General features: G+C 51.5%; 2 protein-coding genes across 3 annotated transcripts in view; both read left to right on the top strand.

The window, feature by feature from the left end:
• The window catches only part of LOC127572633 (protein phosphatase 1 regulatory subunit 36), a 44,533-nt gene extending 38,314 nt beyond the window's left edge, over window positions 1–6,219 (top strand). The window contains exons 9-11 of the mRNA XM_052020143.1: window positions 3,506–3,672; window positions 4,805–4,999; window positions 5,985–6,219. Of these exons, the coding sequence (XP_051876103.1) occupies window positions 3,506–3,672; window positions 4,805–4,999; window positions 5,985–6,219 (597 nt within the window). The remainder of the gene's footprint in view (window positions 1–3,505; window positions 3,673–4,804; window positions 5,000–5,984) is intronic.
• Window positions 6,220–11,019: 4,800 nt separating this feature from the next.
• The window catches only part of brf1b (BRF1 RNA polymerase III transcription initiation factor subunit b), a 414,814-nt gene continuing 409,920 nt past the window's right edge, over window positions 11,020–15,913 (top strand). For both annotated transcript variants that reach the window (XM_052012381.1, XM_052012387.1), the window contains exon 1: window positions 11,020–11,597. In XM_052012381.1, coding sequence (XP_051868341.1) covers window positions 11,411–11,597 — 187 coding nt within the window. In that variant the 5' untranslated portion in view covers window positions 11,020–11,410. The remainder of the gene's footprint in view (window positions 11,598–15,913) is intronic.

Here is a 15,913-nt window from a genome sequence, read left to right as displayed (position 1 = left end):
CCCCACTTTGAATGGCAGCAACAGTTGTTGCAGAGATGAGCAGGAAGGTTTCCCCTTCAACCATTTCTCCCTCAGCCTCTCAGCAACTTCTGTTGTCTCTGCTCCCACCTCCCGTCAGGCCGTGTGTGGCAGATCACAGCACCTCGTTGGGCAGCGACACTCTCCCCTGGGTCTTCTGCCAGTTCCCTTCACTGTGTCCTCTGGTCACCAACTCTCCAGCCCCAAGAAACGGTTTCCATTCATTTAATCAGTCAAAACTGCTGAGTTAAAGCAGCTGCTTCAAATCAGCCCTCCCGGTTGTGAGAAGGACATAGAACATAGCACAGTACAGCACAGAACAGGCCCTTCGGCCCACAATGTTGTGCCAACAGAGCTAATCCCTCCTGCCTACAGAATGCCCAGATCCCTCCATTTTCCTCTCATTCATGTGCCCATCCAAGCCCCTCTTAAAAGCCCCCAATGAATTTGCCTCCACCACCCTATCAGGCAACGCATTCCAGGCATCCACCACTTTCTCAGTAAAAAATGTACCCCTCATGTCTGTTCTGAACCTACCCCCCTCACCTTAAATGCATGCCCTCTGGTATTGGATCGCTCAATAATGGGAAAAAGATATTGCTTGTCCACCCTATCTATGCCCCTCAATTTTATACACTTCCAACAGATCACCCCTCAGCCTCTGCTGCTCTAGAGAAAAGAGCCCAAGTTTGTCCAGCCTCTCCTGATAGCACATGCCCTCTAATCCAGGCAGCATCCTAGTAAACCTCCTCTGCACCCTCTCTAAAGCCTCAACATCCTTCCTATAGTGAGGTGACCAGAATCGCACGCAATACTCTAAATGTGGCCTAACCAGAGTTCTAATAACATAACTTCTTGACTCCTGTACTCAATACCTCGATTAATGAAAGCAAGCATTCCATAAGCCTTCTTAACCACCCTGTCTACCTGTGTAGCCACTTTCAATGATCCATGGTCTTAAGAGGTGGCTGAATGAAAGATATTCTCCCCGTGGATGAGGTTCCTTCACTTCCTTTTGGAATACTGACACAAGATATTGTACATCCACTTCAGAGGCACCTAGGGCCTTAGTTCAACACCTTACCAACAAGGTGCTACCTCTGACAGTGCAGTAACTGCTCAGTACTAAGTCTTCAAGACTGCCCTTTGACTGTGAAGTAATCCTTCAGTATCTTTTTGTTGCTGTTTGTCACTTGTTCTCGAGTAGGACCATGACATCTCAATCTTCTGGAGGAATTCAGCAGATCGAGCAGCATCTGTGGGAGGAAAGGAATTGTCGACGTTTCAGGTCAAAATGTCGAGATGCTGCTCGACCCGCTGACTTCCTCCAGCAGACTGTTTGCTGCTCCAGATTCCAGCATCTGCAGTCTCCCGTGCAGACCATGACATCTCGTCTGTAGGGCTGCGATGTGTACAGAGGTGGCGGATTAGACCAATCTGGGCTCGAAGGCTCCTTTCACACAGGTGCTGGAGGTGTGGGGTTGCTGTGGCCTCGGTGACTTAATCACTCACAGAGAGATGAAAAGAAATTCTTCTGCTGGCTGGGGTCGAGGTTCAGTGGGCAAATCAAAAAGGTAATAGTTTGGATTTTGGGGGTGAAGTTGAAAGACACTTCCACACACATAATGCCAAGGAAATTTGGAACAGTCTTCCTGAAGTGTTAGACACAAGAGATTCTGCAGATGCTGGAATCTGGAGCAACGCACACAAAGTGCTGAAGGAACTCAGCAGGTCAGGCAGCAGCTATGGAGGGAAATAAACAGTCAATGTTTCAGGTCGAGACCCTTCATCTGGACCTGAAATGTTAGTTCTGAATGAGATGTTAACCAATGGGACGTGGGCCTTTTGGGGCGAGGTCAGAGAAACTGCAAGTGCTGGAACAGGTATGAGGGCAGATTATCCTCCAGTTTACCTTCCTTGTCTGTGAGACGTGGGCATGGCTATTCAAGGCAGCAGTCTCACCTCGAGAGCTGAGATGCTTGCTGGCCGTGAGCCTGGTCCATATGTGTCCACAGAAGGACAGCACTGTGTTCCCAACCTGTGTATTTACCCCAGTGGACTTACTAGTCCCCTCTAGGGGACTGTACCTCCCCACCTGAACACCTACTCCAATTCCCCTTCCCCTGCCAGCTCAGTTAAAACCTTCCCCAACAGCACAAGCAAACCTCCCAGCAAGGATGTTGGTCCCACTCTGCTTAAGGTGCAACCTGTGACATTTGTACGGGTCCCACCTTCCCCAGAAATGGTCCCAATGATCCAGGAACCTAAAGCACCTCCCTCTGCACCATGCCCTCAGCCACACATTCATCTGGCCCATCCTTCTATTCCTGTACTCTCTGGCTCGTGGCACTGGAAACAATGCAGAGATGACAACATTTGAGCTCCTGCTCTTTAAGTGGTTACCCAGCTCCCTAAACTCACATTGCAGGACCTCATCTCTTTTCCTACCTATGTCATTGGTACCTACAACCTCTGGCTGTTCACCCTCCCCTTCAGAATGACCTGCAGCCACTCTGAGATATCCTTGACCCTAGCGCCAGGTCGTACCATTCTGGAGTCTCATTTGCAGCCAAAAAAAGGCCTATCTAAACCCCTTATGATAGAATCCCCTACCACTATTGCTCTCGCAGGCTTATTCCTCTCCAGCACACCATGTCTGTGCCAACCACAATGCTGATCTAACTAAACCCACCTGACTGCACATGGTCCATATCCCTGCCTGTTCCTGTATCTGTCTAAATGCCTCTTAAATATTGCTGTCGTATCTGCCTCCACCACCACCCCTGGCAGCGCATTCCAGGCACCCACCACTCTCTGTGTAAAAAACCTGCCTCGCACATCTCCTTTAAACTTTTCCCCCTCTCATTTTAAAACTATGTCCTCTAGTATTTGATGTTTCCACCCAAGGAAAAAGACTGTCTACCCTGTCTGTGCCTCTCATAATTTTATAAACTTCTAGCAGGTCTCCCCTCAGCCTCCACCGCTCCTGAGAAAACAACCCAAGTCTGTCCAACCTCTCCTTATACCCAATACTCTCAAATCCAGGCAGCATCCTGGTGAACCTCTACTGCACCCTCTCCAAAGCCTCCACATCCCTCCCTGTAAGAGAACTGCACACAATACTCCAAACTTGGCCGAACTAAAGTTTTATACATCTGCGACACGACTTCCCAACTTTTATACTCAATGCCCCGACCGATGAAGGCAAGCGTGCCGTACGCCTTCTTCACCACCCCATCCACTTGTGATGCCGCTTTCAGGGAGCTACGGACTTGCACCCCAAGATCCCTCTGCACATCCGTGCCTTAAATCCAGAATACATATCATCAAGTGACATGAAGCTCCCCACTTGGTGTGGTGGACGTTGAACCCTTCACCCTGGATCACTGGTCCTGTCACAATCATGCCTGTGAGACCGCTCACGATGCTCCTGTACCCCTCCCGGCCAAGTGTCCTGACACTGAGATGTCTCCTCTTGGAATTTTAGTGTCTCTACACCTACAGTGTCTACGTGACCTGGGTAACGTTTGGAAGGAAAAACTTGAATCTGATCAAGGCTGAGGTGGGACGGCTTCTTCGCTCAGACATCTTCAATCCTGCTCCAAAGGTGAAGGAAGAGGAGGCGGGTGGACAGAAGACCAAGAGAGAGCACAGGTATCACCGAGGAGGTTTTACAACAAGAAGCTTTTCTTTTGAAAGGGACTGCCCCTCTTTTACCAAAAGATGGGTTAAGAGCAGAAGATGCTGAAAATACTCAGCAGGCTGGGCAGGGTCTCCCATCTTTTCTGCACTAACAACATTTTGGATAAATACATGGGCAGGAGGGGTGGAGAGGGATATGGGCCAAACACAGGCAAGTGGGATCACCTTGGTGGGCACCATGATCGGCATGGACCAGTTGGGACAAAGGGCCTGTTTCCGTGCTGTATGACTCTGACTCTTCCCCCCGTTTCCCTGAAGTTGGGGACTCCCACTGAGTATGGGTCTACTGCTTCCCTGAGTGAAGCTCCCTCCGCACCGTCCCATCACACACTCCTGGGGTCAGACACAGGGTGTAGCTCCCTCCGCACCGTCCCGTCACACACTCCCAGGGTCAGACACAGGATGAAGCTCCCTCTGCACCGTCCCATCACACACCCCCGGGGTCAGGCACAGGGTGAAGCTCCCTCCACACTCTCCCATCACACACACCCGGGGTCAGACACAAGGTGAAGCTCCCTCCGCACCGTCCCGTCACACACTCCCAGGGTCAGACACAGGATGAAGCTCCCTCTGCACCGTCCCATCACACACCCCCGGAGTCAGACACAGAGTGAAGCCCCTCTGCACCGTCCCATCACACAATCCCGGGGTCAGACACAGAGTGAAGCCCCTCCGCACCGTCCCATCACACACTCCCGGAGTCAGACACAGAGTGAAGCCCCTCTGCACCGTCCCATCACACAATCCCGGGGTCAGACACAGAGTGAAGCCCCTCCGCACCGTCCCATCACACAATCCTGGGGTCAGGCACAGGGTGAAGATCCCTCCGCACCGTCCCATCACACACTCCCAGAATCCTGTTGCATACACCCAAAATTGATTGAATCTATTGATCAAAATGGCCACACTGGCTTCTCTGCTGTTTTGTGTCGGTGTGTGGAGCAGGTTGTGTTGGTGGGAAGGGAACCCCTGGTGACAGAGAGTCTCAGGTTCTGTAACCTGTGACACTGTGTGTGTGGGGCCCGGGGACGATGGTGACCCTGTCCCTGTGCCGATGACCCACCCACCTCTCTCGGTCACACAGGGGGTCTCATTCAAAGCGCCCACCCATCAGCAGCATCGTCAGCCAGCGATCGCCCATCCTCCGGTCTGTGCTGCAGACCCCCAAGGAGAAGTCCGACTACCTCTTCAGGCAGCACGCAGTGAATCCAGGCTCCGGTGCCGCCCAGGAGGATGAGGAGATCAGCATCACGGATGTGGGCTCCAGCCTCCCCCAGCAGTAAGTCAGAGGAACACTCCGTCCGGAAAACCTCTCGGCGATGGAGGCCAATCTGCCCATCCTGTCCGGACTGGAACTCTCCTGTATCCACCCCCACCTCCCACCCCCACCTCCCACCTCCACCACCCCTCCCTCCCCGCACCTCCAGAACATTCTCCCCCCCTCCACTGCTCCCTCCCCCACCTCCCACCTCCACCACCCCTCCCTCCCCTACCTCCAGACATTCTCCCCCCCTCCACTGCTCCCTCCCCCACCTCCCACCTCCACCACCCCTCCCTCCCCTACCTCCAGACATTCTCCCCTGGCAGAATTGAACTCATTCTACCTTCCCAGAGTTGTGGTTGAATTGTTCCAGGTTGTGTTGGTAGGTAAATGACCGCTAGTCCTTCTCGCCCCAGGGTGCTGTTCCTTGCTGGGGAACAGGTCTCTCCCCACCCCAGGGTGCTGACCCTCACTGGGAGATGGGTCCCTCCCCACCCCAAGGGGCTGATCCTCACGGGGGGATTGGTCCTTCCCCACCCTAGGGTGCTGCCCCTCACTGGGGGACAGGACCCTCACTGGGGGACAGGTCCCTCCCCACCCCAGGGTGCTGACCCTCACTGGGGGACAGGACCCTCACTGGGGGACAGGTCCCTCCCCACCCCAGGGTGCTGACCCTCACTGGGGGATGGGTTACCCCCCCCACCCCAGGGTGCTGACCCTCACTGCGAGATGGGTCCCTCCCCACCCCAGGGCGCTGACCCTCACTGGGGGACAGGACCCTCACTGGGGGAAAGGTCCCCCCCACCCCAGGGTGCTGACACTCAGGGGGACAGGTTCCTCTTCACCCCAGGGTGCTGACCCTCACTGGGAGACGGATCCCTCCCCACCCCAGGGGGCTGACTCTCTGGGTCCCTCCCCTACCCCAGTGGGACCTTGTTGCCTCTGGGATGGGAGGTGGAGGAGGAAGTTTCCTCTTGTCACTCTTGGTTCTGGTGCCTTGCAGATTGGGCATCATCGGGGAGCCCCTCAGTAAATTCCTGCCGGACACGCTGATTCCCATCGAAACTCACCTGGAGGGGGAGGAGGAGGACGAGGAGGAGCTGCCGCGGAAGAGTGCGCACTCCCTCGCAGGGCTCGTGGACTCCTCGACGGGACAAGGGAGCTTTCACAGTCACGCTATGGCCATATCCAGAGCCACCACGGCCGCCACTGAATCCAACTACAGCCTTGTACATTAACGCAGAGAGAGAGAACCTCAACGTCCCTGCTGGTGATCCACCTCAGCACCCCGGACCCGTTCTAAATAAAACTCTCTATGACTTGTTATTTGGTGGAGTGTTTGGATTTCCTGCTCACCCACCAACATTTAGAGGGATAGAGCAACACAGAACGGATACAGGCCCTTCGGCCCAACCAGTCCATGCCGAGCACAGTGCCCACCCAGCTAGTCCCAATTCCCTGCGTTCGGCCCATATCCCTCCAAGCCCCGCCCCTCCATGTACCTGTCCAAGTGCTTCTTAAATCATCCTGTTGTACCTGCCTCACCCACTCCCTCTGGCAGCTCGTTCCATACACTCACCACCCTCTGTGTGAAAAAGTGGCCCCTCAGGTCCCTTTTAAATCTTTCCCTCTCATCCTAAACCTATGCCCCCTAGTTTTGGACTCCTGGGGAAAAGACTGTTACTGTCCACCTTATAGATGCCTCTCATAATTTTAAACACTTCTATAAGGTCGCCCCTCATTCTCCTACCTTCCAAGGAATAAAGTCCCAGCCTGGCCAACCTCTCCCTGTAACTCAGCCCCACGAGTCCTGGCAACATCCTCGTGAACCTTCTCTGCACTCTTTCCAGTTTAGAACGTAGAACATTACAGCACAGTACAGGCCCTTTGGCCCACAATGTTGTGCCGACATTTTATCCTGCTCTAAGATCTTTAGCCGCCACTTTCCTATAACAGGGTGACCAAAACTGTACACAGGACTCCACGTGCGGCCTCATGGTACAGTTGGAATAAAGCCTTTCAAGAAACAGTTCTACTGCAGAAATTCCTGGAACTTTGGAGATCGAACTGCACTCAGCTGCTGTTGGTTTTATCCCTGCCACTGGCAGATTTTTGGGAAGGATGTCAATGGATAGGGGTTGGGTGGTGAGGGCAGGCATGCTGAGTTGCCAGGAGATGGAAGGTTGATTGGACAACCCCAGCCAATGGATCTCCAAAAAGCAGGACCTCCACCTCCACATTCCAGACACAGGCAGGCGGATATCCTAAGATTAGATTTCTTTATTAGTCACATGTACATCGAAACACACAGTGAAATACATCTTTTGCGTAGAGTGTTCTGGGGGCAGCCCGCAAGTGTCACCACGCTTCCGGCGCCAACATAGCACGCCCACAACTTCCTAACCCGTACGTCTTTGGAATGTGGGAGGAAACTCACACGGAGCGGGGAGAACATACAAACTCCTTGCAGACAGTGTGCGGAATTGAACCTGGGTTGCTGGCGCTGTAATAGTGTTACACTAACCGCTTGGAGCACTGTGTGCAGTTCTGGTTACCAGGACTGGAGGGCTTGAGTTATAAGGAGGGGCTGGATAGGCTGGGACTGTTTTCCCTGGAGTGTAGGAGGCTGAGGGGTGACCTTATAAAGCTTTGTAAATCATGAGGGCCATAGGGAAGGTGGAGTAGGGGAGTCTAAAACTGGAGGGCACAGGTTTAAGATGAGAGGGGAAAGATTTAAAGGGGACCTGAGGTGCAACGTTTTCACACAGAAGGTGGTGAGTATATGGATCGAGCTGCCAGAGGAAGTGGTAGAGGCGGGGACAATTACATTTAAAAGATATTTGGACGGGTCCATGGATAGGAAAGGTTTAGAGGGATATGGGCCAAACTCAGGGACTACCTCAGGTAGGCATCTTGGTCGGCATGGATGAGTTGGGCCGAAGGGCCTGCTTCCGTGCTGTATAACTATGACTTTATGGTGCCGGAGCACATCCCATCCCAAAAAGCAAGAACCTGCACTCCAACAGCACCACCACCACCCTGGGACCTCCCAAACCTCTGCGTAGACCATGGAGTGCTTTTATGTCATAGCACAGAATGGTTTTGGCAAAGAAGGAAGCCATTCAACCCATCGTGTCCGGGCTAGTCCTTATTAGTTCCACCCCCTGGCCCCTCCTCCGAACCTATGGAAATTCTTCCTCACCGTATATTTATCCAAATCCCTCTGGAAGGCCACATTGGAACCTTCCCCTCCCATAGCTGCAGGCAGTGCGTTCAAATACCAGCCACATGCTGTGGAGAAAAGGTCTCTCCTAGTGTCACTCTTAATTCTCTCTGTTCTGTGCCTGTGACCTCTGGTTCTCCACCCCTCCACCAAAAAGAACATTCTCTCACTCTCCTCCATGTCCAGACCCCTCAATGTTTTATACATCAGACCTCCCCTCGGACCCAACACACACAAAATGCCGGAGGGACTCAGCGGGTCGGGCAGCATCTGTAGAGGGAAACAGACAGTTGACATTTTGGGCCGAGACCCTTCATCAGGACTGGAAAGGAAGAGGGGAGAAGCCGGAATAAAAGGGTGGGGGGAGGAGGAGGAGCACACACAGGCAGGGGATGGGTGAGTACATGTGACTAATAAAGAAATCTTATCTTAGCAATGCAAGGGTGTGAAGGGGGTGTGTCCAGGGTAGGAGGGGTCTTTGATTATGTCAGCTGCTTTACTGAGGCAGTGAGAAGTGTAGACAGAGTCCATGGAGGGGAGGCTGGTTTCCGTGATGCGCTGGGCTGTGTCCCCAACTGTCTGTAGTTTCTTGCGGTCCTGGGCAGAGGATGCTTTCTATGGTGAATCGGTAAAAATTGGTGAGGGTCAAAGGGGACATGCCAAATTTCTTTAGCCTCCTGAGAAGGTAGCGCTGGTGAGCTTTCTTGGTCGTGGCATCAATGTGGTTGGACCATGGAAGGTAGGAGGCTGGCCAGAATTGCATTGCAATAGTTATGCATTGCTAAGATAAGATTTCTTTATTAGTCACATGTACATCGAAACACACAGTGAAATGCATCTTTTAGGTAGAGTGTTCTGGGGTCAGCCCGGAAGTGTCGCCACGCTTCCGGCTCAAACCTGTACGTCTTTGGAATGTGGGAGGAAACCGGAGCACCCGGAGGAAACCCACGCAGACACAGGGAGAACATACAAACTCCTTACAGACAGTGGTGGGAATTGAACCCCGGTCGCTGGTGCTGTAATAGCTTTACGCTAACTGCTACACTACCGTGACTGCCGAGCTTTGTTCCTTGCTCGTGCAGGAGGGCAGCCTGCTGACGGACCACATCTCTCTGCTCACACAGAATGGCTAGCTCTGTCACGAGCAGATCACACTTATACCTGAGCAGAGATATGGTACATGGGAACAGCTGTCTCTTCTGTGCGACTGGAGACATGTCCCTAAATTGCATAGCTTATATCTTGACCAGAGTCATGCTCAGATAATGCAGAGAGCTGACTCCAAGAAGGAGAGTTCAAACAGCAGAGACTGACGTTGTGAAAAGGCCTGTCATCCAGTTTAACTTTGGTTCTAGTGCCATCAGATTGTTGCACCATTGCCTACCCTGTCTCTCTTAGGCCATCTGATGTGATGGTTCAAGATATTAGACATTCCCCCCTTGAAGTCCAGGCTAGTGTTTTATTCATTGGAGTGTTGGAGAATGAGGGGTGATCTTATAGAGGTGTATAAGATCATGAGGGCCATGGATAGGGTGAATGCGTACAGTCTTTTTCCCAGAGTTGGGGAATCAAGAACTAGAGGGCACAGGTGTTTAGGGTGAGAGGGGAGAGATTTAATAGGAACCCGAGGAGCAGCTCTTTCACCCAGAGGGTGGTCTGTATGTGGAATGAGCTGTGGGAAGAAGTGGTTGAGGCAGGTACGATAACAACATAGAACTATAGAACACTACAGCACAGAAAACAGGTCATTCGGCCCTTCTAGTCTGTGCTGAAACTTTATTCTGCTAGTCCCATTGACCTGCACCCGGTCCATAACCCTCCAGACCTCTCCCGTCCATGTATCAATCCAATTTATTCTTAAAACTTAAGAGTGAGCCCGCATTTACCACGTCAGATGGCAGCTCATTCCACACTCCCACCACTCTCTGAGTGAAGAAGTTCCCCCTAAACCTTTCCCCTTTCCTAATCTTGGTGGAAGGAGCCTACTGGCATTTACTTTGTCTGTACCCCTCATAGGTTTGTAAACCTCCATCAAATCTCCCCTCATTCTTCTATGCTCCAAGGAATAAAGTCCTAACCTGTTCAATCTTTCCCTGTAACTAAATGTCACGTAAAAGAAATTTGGACAGGAACATGGATAGGAAAGGTTGAGAGGTATGTGGGCCAAACACAGGCAAATGGGACCAGCTTAGAGGTGCATCTTGGTCGGCATGGAACATTTGGGCTGAAGAGCCTTGTTCGTGCTGTATGACTCTCCACGGACGTCGTCCGTCTGACTCACTGGAACAGCACCTTCTGTTTTTGTTTCCGATCTTCATCATCTGCAGTATTTGGCTTTGGGAGTTGTTGTGGTAGTGTAGCGGTTAGCGTAACGCTGTTACAGCGCCAGCGACCCGGGTTCAATTCCTGCCGCTGTCTGCAAGGAGTTTGTACGTTCTCCCCGTGTCTGCGTGGGTTTCCTCCGGGTGCTCCGGTTTCCTCCCACATTCCAAAGACGTACGGGTTAGGAAGTTGCAGGCGTGCTATGTTGGCGCCGGAAGCGTGGCGACACTTGCGGGCTGCCCCCAGAACACTCGACGCAAAAAGGTGCATCTCACTGTGTGTTTCGATGTACATGTGACTAATAAGGAAATCTATGTTGTTGTTGTTGTTGTTGTTGCTGCTGCTGCTCAGCGCGGCGCCTTTAATTAGAAGCACGTGCATGTCCCGGGACCTCAGTAACCTGAGACCGGGGGGGGGGGAGAACTGAATTACAAATTAATAAATAAATCTTACAAATTCGCAGCTGGAGCTGAGGAGCGGACTGTTCGCCGAAAGCACGGCGGGTGCCTCGGTGTTCGTGGGAGGTGGAGGGGAGTGGAGCTGCGTGTGTTGTTTAGTCGGCGGTGGTCGCCCACCACCCCCCTCCCCCCGGGTGTGAGTGGGCCGCCCCGCGCCGCCGGCTCAGTGTGGCTCCGGACGCCGAGCGGAGCGGACGCGGTGCGGGAGCCGGTGCGGGCGCGTACGGCGGGTCCGAGGTCAGCGGCTGCCGGGGGCCGGTCAGTCAGCCGGGTCACAACTCCACCCGCCGAGGCCCGAGAGGTGCCGCCGCCATCTCTGGCTGTCGGGCCCGAGTTACCCGCCGAGGCCGAAGTCCCAGTTGAAGCCTCGTGCTGCCGTGAGGAGGCTCGCCGGCCCGGGAGGGGGGATTGGCGGGCCCGCCGGTCATGGCGAGCTCCCGGGTGTGCCGCACCTGCGGCTGCACCGACATCGACATCGACCAGGCGAGGGGCGACGCGGTGTGCACGGCGTGCGGCTCGGTGCTGGAGGACAACATCATCGTGTCCGAGGTGCAGTTCGTGGAGAACAGCGGCGGCGGCTCGTCGGCCGTCGGGCAGTTCGTCTCCTTGGACGGTGAGTCCACTCGGCCCCTCCACCGCATGCTGGCGGTGGACGCGACCCTTTGCACCTTGCAATCTCTGCTGCACTGTTACCAGATTAATGCATTGTTTGCAACTCAAAACTATTGTAATTTGCTTTTGCAAGAATTTAATTTGTATTACAACACAACAGCTCTCTTGGAAAGTTTCTGGGAGCTTTGGAGTGAGGTGATGTTGCAGCTCTACAGAACTCTGGTCAGACCACACTTGGAGTATTGTGTTCAGTTCTGGTCGCCTCATTATAGGAAGGATGTGGAAGCTTTAGAGAAGGTGCAGAGGAGATTTACCAGGTGCTGCCTGGATTGGAGAGCATGTCTCATGAGGACAGGTTGAGTGAGCTAGGGCTTTTCTCTTTGGAGTGATGCAGGATGAGCGGTGACTTAATAGAGATGTACAAGATGATAAGAGGCATCCATCAAGTATTGGTATTGTGCCTAGGTAAATTTGTAAAGTTGCTTTTCAGGCTTTCACACACAATTCCAACTAGTGCATCCGTTTTAATTATTTTCAATGTTTACTCTTAGCAGTGTGAAGGAACTGAGGGATCTTGGGGTCCACGTCCATAGATCCCTCACGCAGGTCGATAGGGTTGTTAAGAAGGCGTGTAGAGCGTTGGCTGTCATTAGTCGGGGGATTGAGTTCAAGAGCTGCGAGGTGATGTTTCAGCTCTACAGAACTCTGGTTTGACCACACTTGGAGTATTGTGTTCTGTTCTGGTCACCTCATTATAGGAAGGATGTGGAAGCTTTAGAGAGGGTGCAGAGGAGATTTACCAGGATGTTGCCTGGATTGGAGAGCACGTCTCATGAAGATAGGTTGAGCGAGCTAGGGCTTTTCTCTTTGGAGAGGAGGAGGATGAGAGGTGACTTGATAGAGGTGTACAAGATGATAAGAGGCAGAGATCGAATGGACAGTCAGAGACTTTTCCCCAGGGCGCCAATGGCTAACACGAGGGGACATAATTTTAAGGTGATGGAGGAAGGTATAAGGGGGATGTCAGGGGTAAGTTTTTTTTTACACAGAGTGGTGGGTGTGTGGAATTCCCTGCCTGCAGAGGTTGTGGGGGCAGATACTTTAGGGATGTTTAAGAGGCTCCTAGGCAGACACATGAATGACAGAAAAATAGGGGGCTATGTGGGAGGGAAGGGTTAGATAGATTTTAGAGCAGGATAAAATGTCGGCACAACATTGTGGGCTGAAGGGTCTGTACTGTGCTGTAGTGTTCTATGAAAGTTGCTATTGAAACGAAAACTTCAATTTCTGTCCTACCTTGTTGTCACGGGCATACGTACGCAGGGTATAAATGCCATGAAAATTAGCTTTTTACAGCAGTAGTATGTGTGAGCTTGGTTCACCTGCAAAATTAGAATCCGTTTATTATCACTGACTTATGATGTAAAATTTAGACATGACATTCTGCAGATGCTGGATGCACCTGGAGGAATACACAAAGTGCTGGAGGAACTCAGCAGGTCAGGCAGCATCACAGCAGGACTGATGAAGGGTCTTGGCCCGAAACGTGGGCTGTTTATTTCCCTCTATGGATGCTGCCTGACCTGCTGAGTTCCTCCAGCACACTTTGTGTATTGCTCCATGATGCGAAATTTGTTGTTTTGCGGCAGTACAGTGCAAAGACATAAAAGTTACTATTAATCACAAAATAATAGTGCAACAAAAAAAGAATAATGAGGTAGTGTTCATGGACCATCCAGAAATCTGAGGGCAGAAGGGAAGGAGTTGATCCGAAGTTATTGTGTGTGGTTCAGGCTCTGGTACCTGCTCCCTGATGGTAGTAACGAGAAGAGGGCATGTCCCGGATGGTGAGGGTCCTTCATGATGAATGCTGCCTTCTTGGGGCACCATCTCTTGAAGATGTCCTCGATGGTGGGGAGGGTTGTGTCCATGATGGAGTTGGTTGAGTCTACAACCCTCTGCAGCCTCTTGCGATCCTGTGCATTGGTGGCTCCATACCAGGTGGTGATGCAACCAGTCAGAATGCTCTCTGCAGTACATCTGAAGAAATTTGCAAGAGTCTTTGGTGACATACTGAATCTCTTCAAACTCCTAAGTAGAGGTGCTGGTGTGTTTTCTTCACAATTGCATCAATGTGTTGGGCCCAGGACAGATCCTCTGAGATTTTGACACCCAGGAAATTGAAACTGTCACCCTTTCCACCACTGACCCCTCAGTGAGGACTGGGGTGTGTTCTCCTGACTTCCCCTTCCTGAAGTCCACAATCAGTTCCTTGGTCTTGCTGACGTTGAGTGTGAGGTTGTTATGACACCACTCAACCAGCTGATCTATCTCACTCCTGTACACCTCCTCATTGCCATCTTGGATATGGAAATGAAAACTTCAATTTCTGTTGTACCTTGTTCAAGTTTATTGTTGTCATGGCAATACACAGAGTATAAATGCCATGAAAATTACCTTTTTGTAGCAGCAGCTTGTGTGAGCTTTATTCACCTGCAAAAGTGCTGAAAATTCCGAAATGCTTTGCCAGTTGTAATGTGTAATACCTGGGAGCTGCTGAAGTGATCGTGAACAGATAGTGGTGTTGCTCATCGAGATAGGTTTGTCCATCGGACACTGATGTGAACTGTTCTTCTCTCTCAAATCATTGGCTGTGGATTGTTTACAGGCACATGAGAGGAGAGTTGGGGCCCCTGAGGTCTCATTCAAAGACAGCATCTTTTGTGTTGTTCAGTTTTGGTTGTGCACTTGGGTCTCCAGAGTGGGAACATGGGAGTGGAGAGAGTCATTGTAACCCCTCTCCTGTTCCATAAAATCAGGGTAAATTGGTTTAATATTGTCCCATGTACCGAGGTACAGTGAGAAACTTTGTTTTGCATGCCATCCATACAGATCATTTCATCACATCAGTGCAATGAGGTAGTACAAGGGTAAACAATAACAGAATGTAGAATAAAGTGTTACAGTTACAGAGAAAGTGCAGACAGACAAAGTGCAAGGGCCACGATGAGGTAGATTGGGAGATCAAGAATTCATCTTTATCGTATTAGGGAACTGTCCAATAGTCTTATAACAGTGGGATAGAAGCTGTCCTTGAGCCTGGTGGTACGTGCTTTCAGGTTTTTGTGTTTTCTGCCCGATGCGAGGGGGGGGGGGGGGAGAAGAAAGAATGTCCGGGGTGGGTGGGGTCTTTGATTATGTTGGCTGCTTTACCGAGGCAGCGAGAAGTGTAGACAGAGTCCATGGAGGGGAGGCTGGTTTCCGTGATGTGCTGGGCTGTGTCCACAACTCTCTGCAGTTTCTTGCAGTCACGGGCAGAGCAGTTGCCGTACCAAGCCGTGATGTCTCTGAATAGGATGCTTTCTATGGTGCATCTGTAAAATTGGTGAGGGTCAATAGGGACATGCCGACAGCTTCTGTCTCAACGGTCTCCCTTCCCTCTCTCCCACTTGGCTCCATCTGCCCATCTTCCTTCTTTCTCTCCACCCCCCCCCCCCCCACCAAAAATCTGGTTCCACATCACGTACCTGCCTCTGTCCCACCCCTCCCTCCCTTTTTCAGACTGGAGGCCGTGACCATTGGTGGAGATCAGTGCTGGATCCACTGCTGTTGAGATTGTAGGTGGCATAATTAGTAAAATTGGTGGTGTGGTGGACAGTGAAAACAGTTGTCTAAGGTTACAACAGGATCTAGATTAACAGGGAAAGTGGGCAAAGGAGTGGCAGATGGAATTTAACTCGGACAAGTGATGAATTTTGGGAAATTAAAGCAGGGCATACTTGCACAGTAAATGGCAGGGCCCTGGAGAGTGTTGTAGAACAGACACCCAAGGGTACAAGTACATAGTTCCTTAAAGTAGCGACATAGGTACACAGGGTGGTGAGGAAGGTGTTTGGCATGCTTGCCTCATCAGTCTGGGCATTGAAGACAAGAGTTGGGACGTCATATTACAGCTGCATAGGACTTTGGTTTGACCGTACTTGGAGTATTGCATGCAGTTCTGGTCGCCATATTATAGACAGGGTGTGATTAAGAGAAGGTGCAGAAATGATTCACAAGGATGTTGATGGTATAGCAGGGCTTGAGTTAGGAGGAGAGATTGGCTGGGACTTTCCTGAGTGAAGAGGTGAAAAGGGTAACTTTATACAAGTTTATAAAATCATGAGGGGCATAGATAAGGTGGATTGCCACAATAATTTTCTCAGGGTAGGGGTGTTCAAAACTAGAGGGCATAGGTTTAAGGTGAGAGGGGAAAGATTTAAGGGGAACCTGAGAGGCAAGATTTTCAGGGGGTGGTGCGTATATGGAATGAACTGC

This window comes from Pristis pectinata, chromosome 1 (assembly GCF_009764475.1).
Source record: "Pristis pectinata isolate sPriPec2 chromosome 1, sPriPec2.1.pri, whole genome shotgun sequence".
Classification (NCBI taxonomy): domain Eukaryota; kingdom Metazoa; phylum Chordata; class Chondrichthyes; order Rhinopristiformes; family Pristidae; genus Pristis; species Pristis pectinata.
Note: the sequence above shows the minus strand (reverse complement) of the source record. Positions and strands in the feature narration are given on the sequence as shown.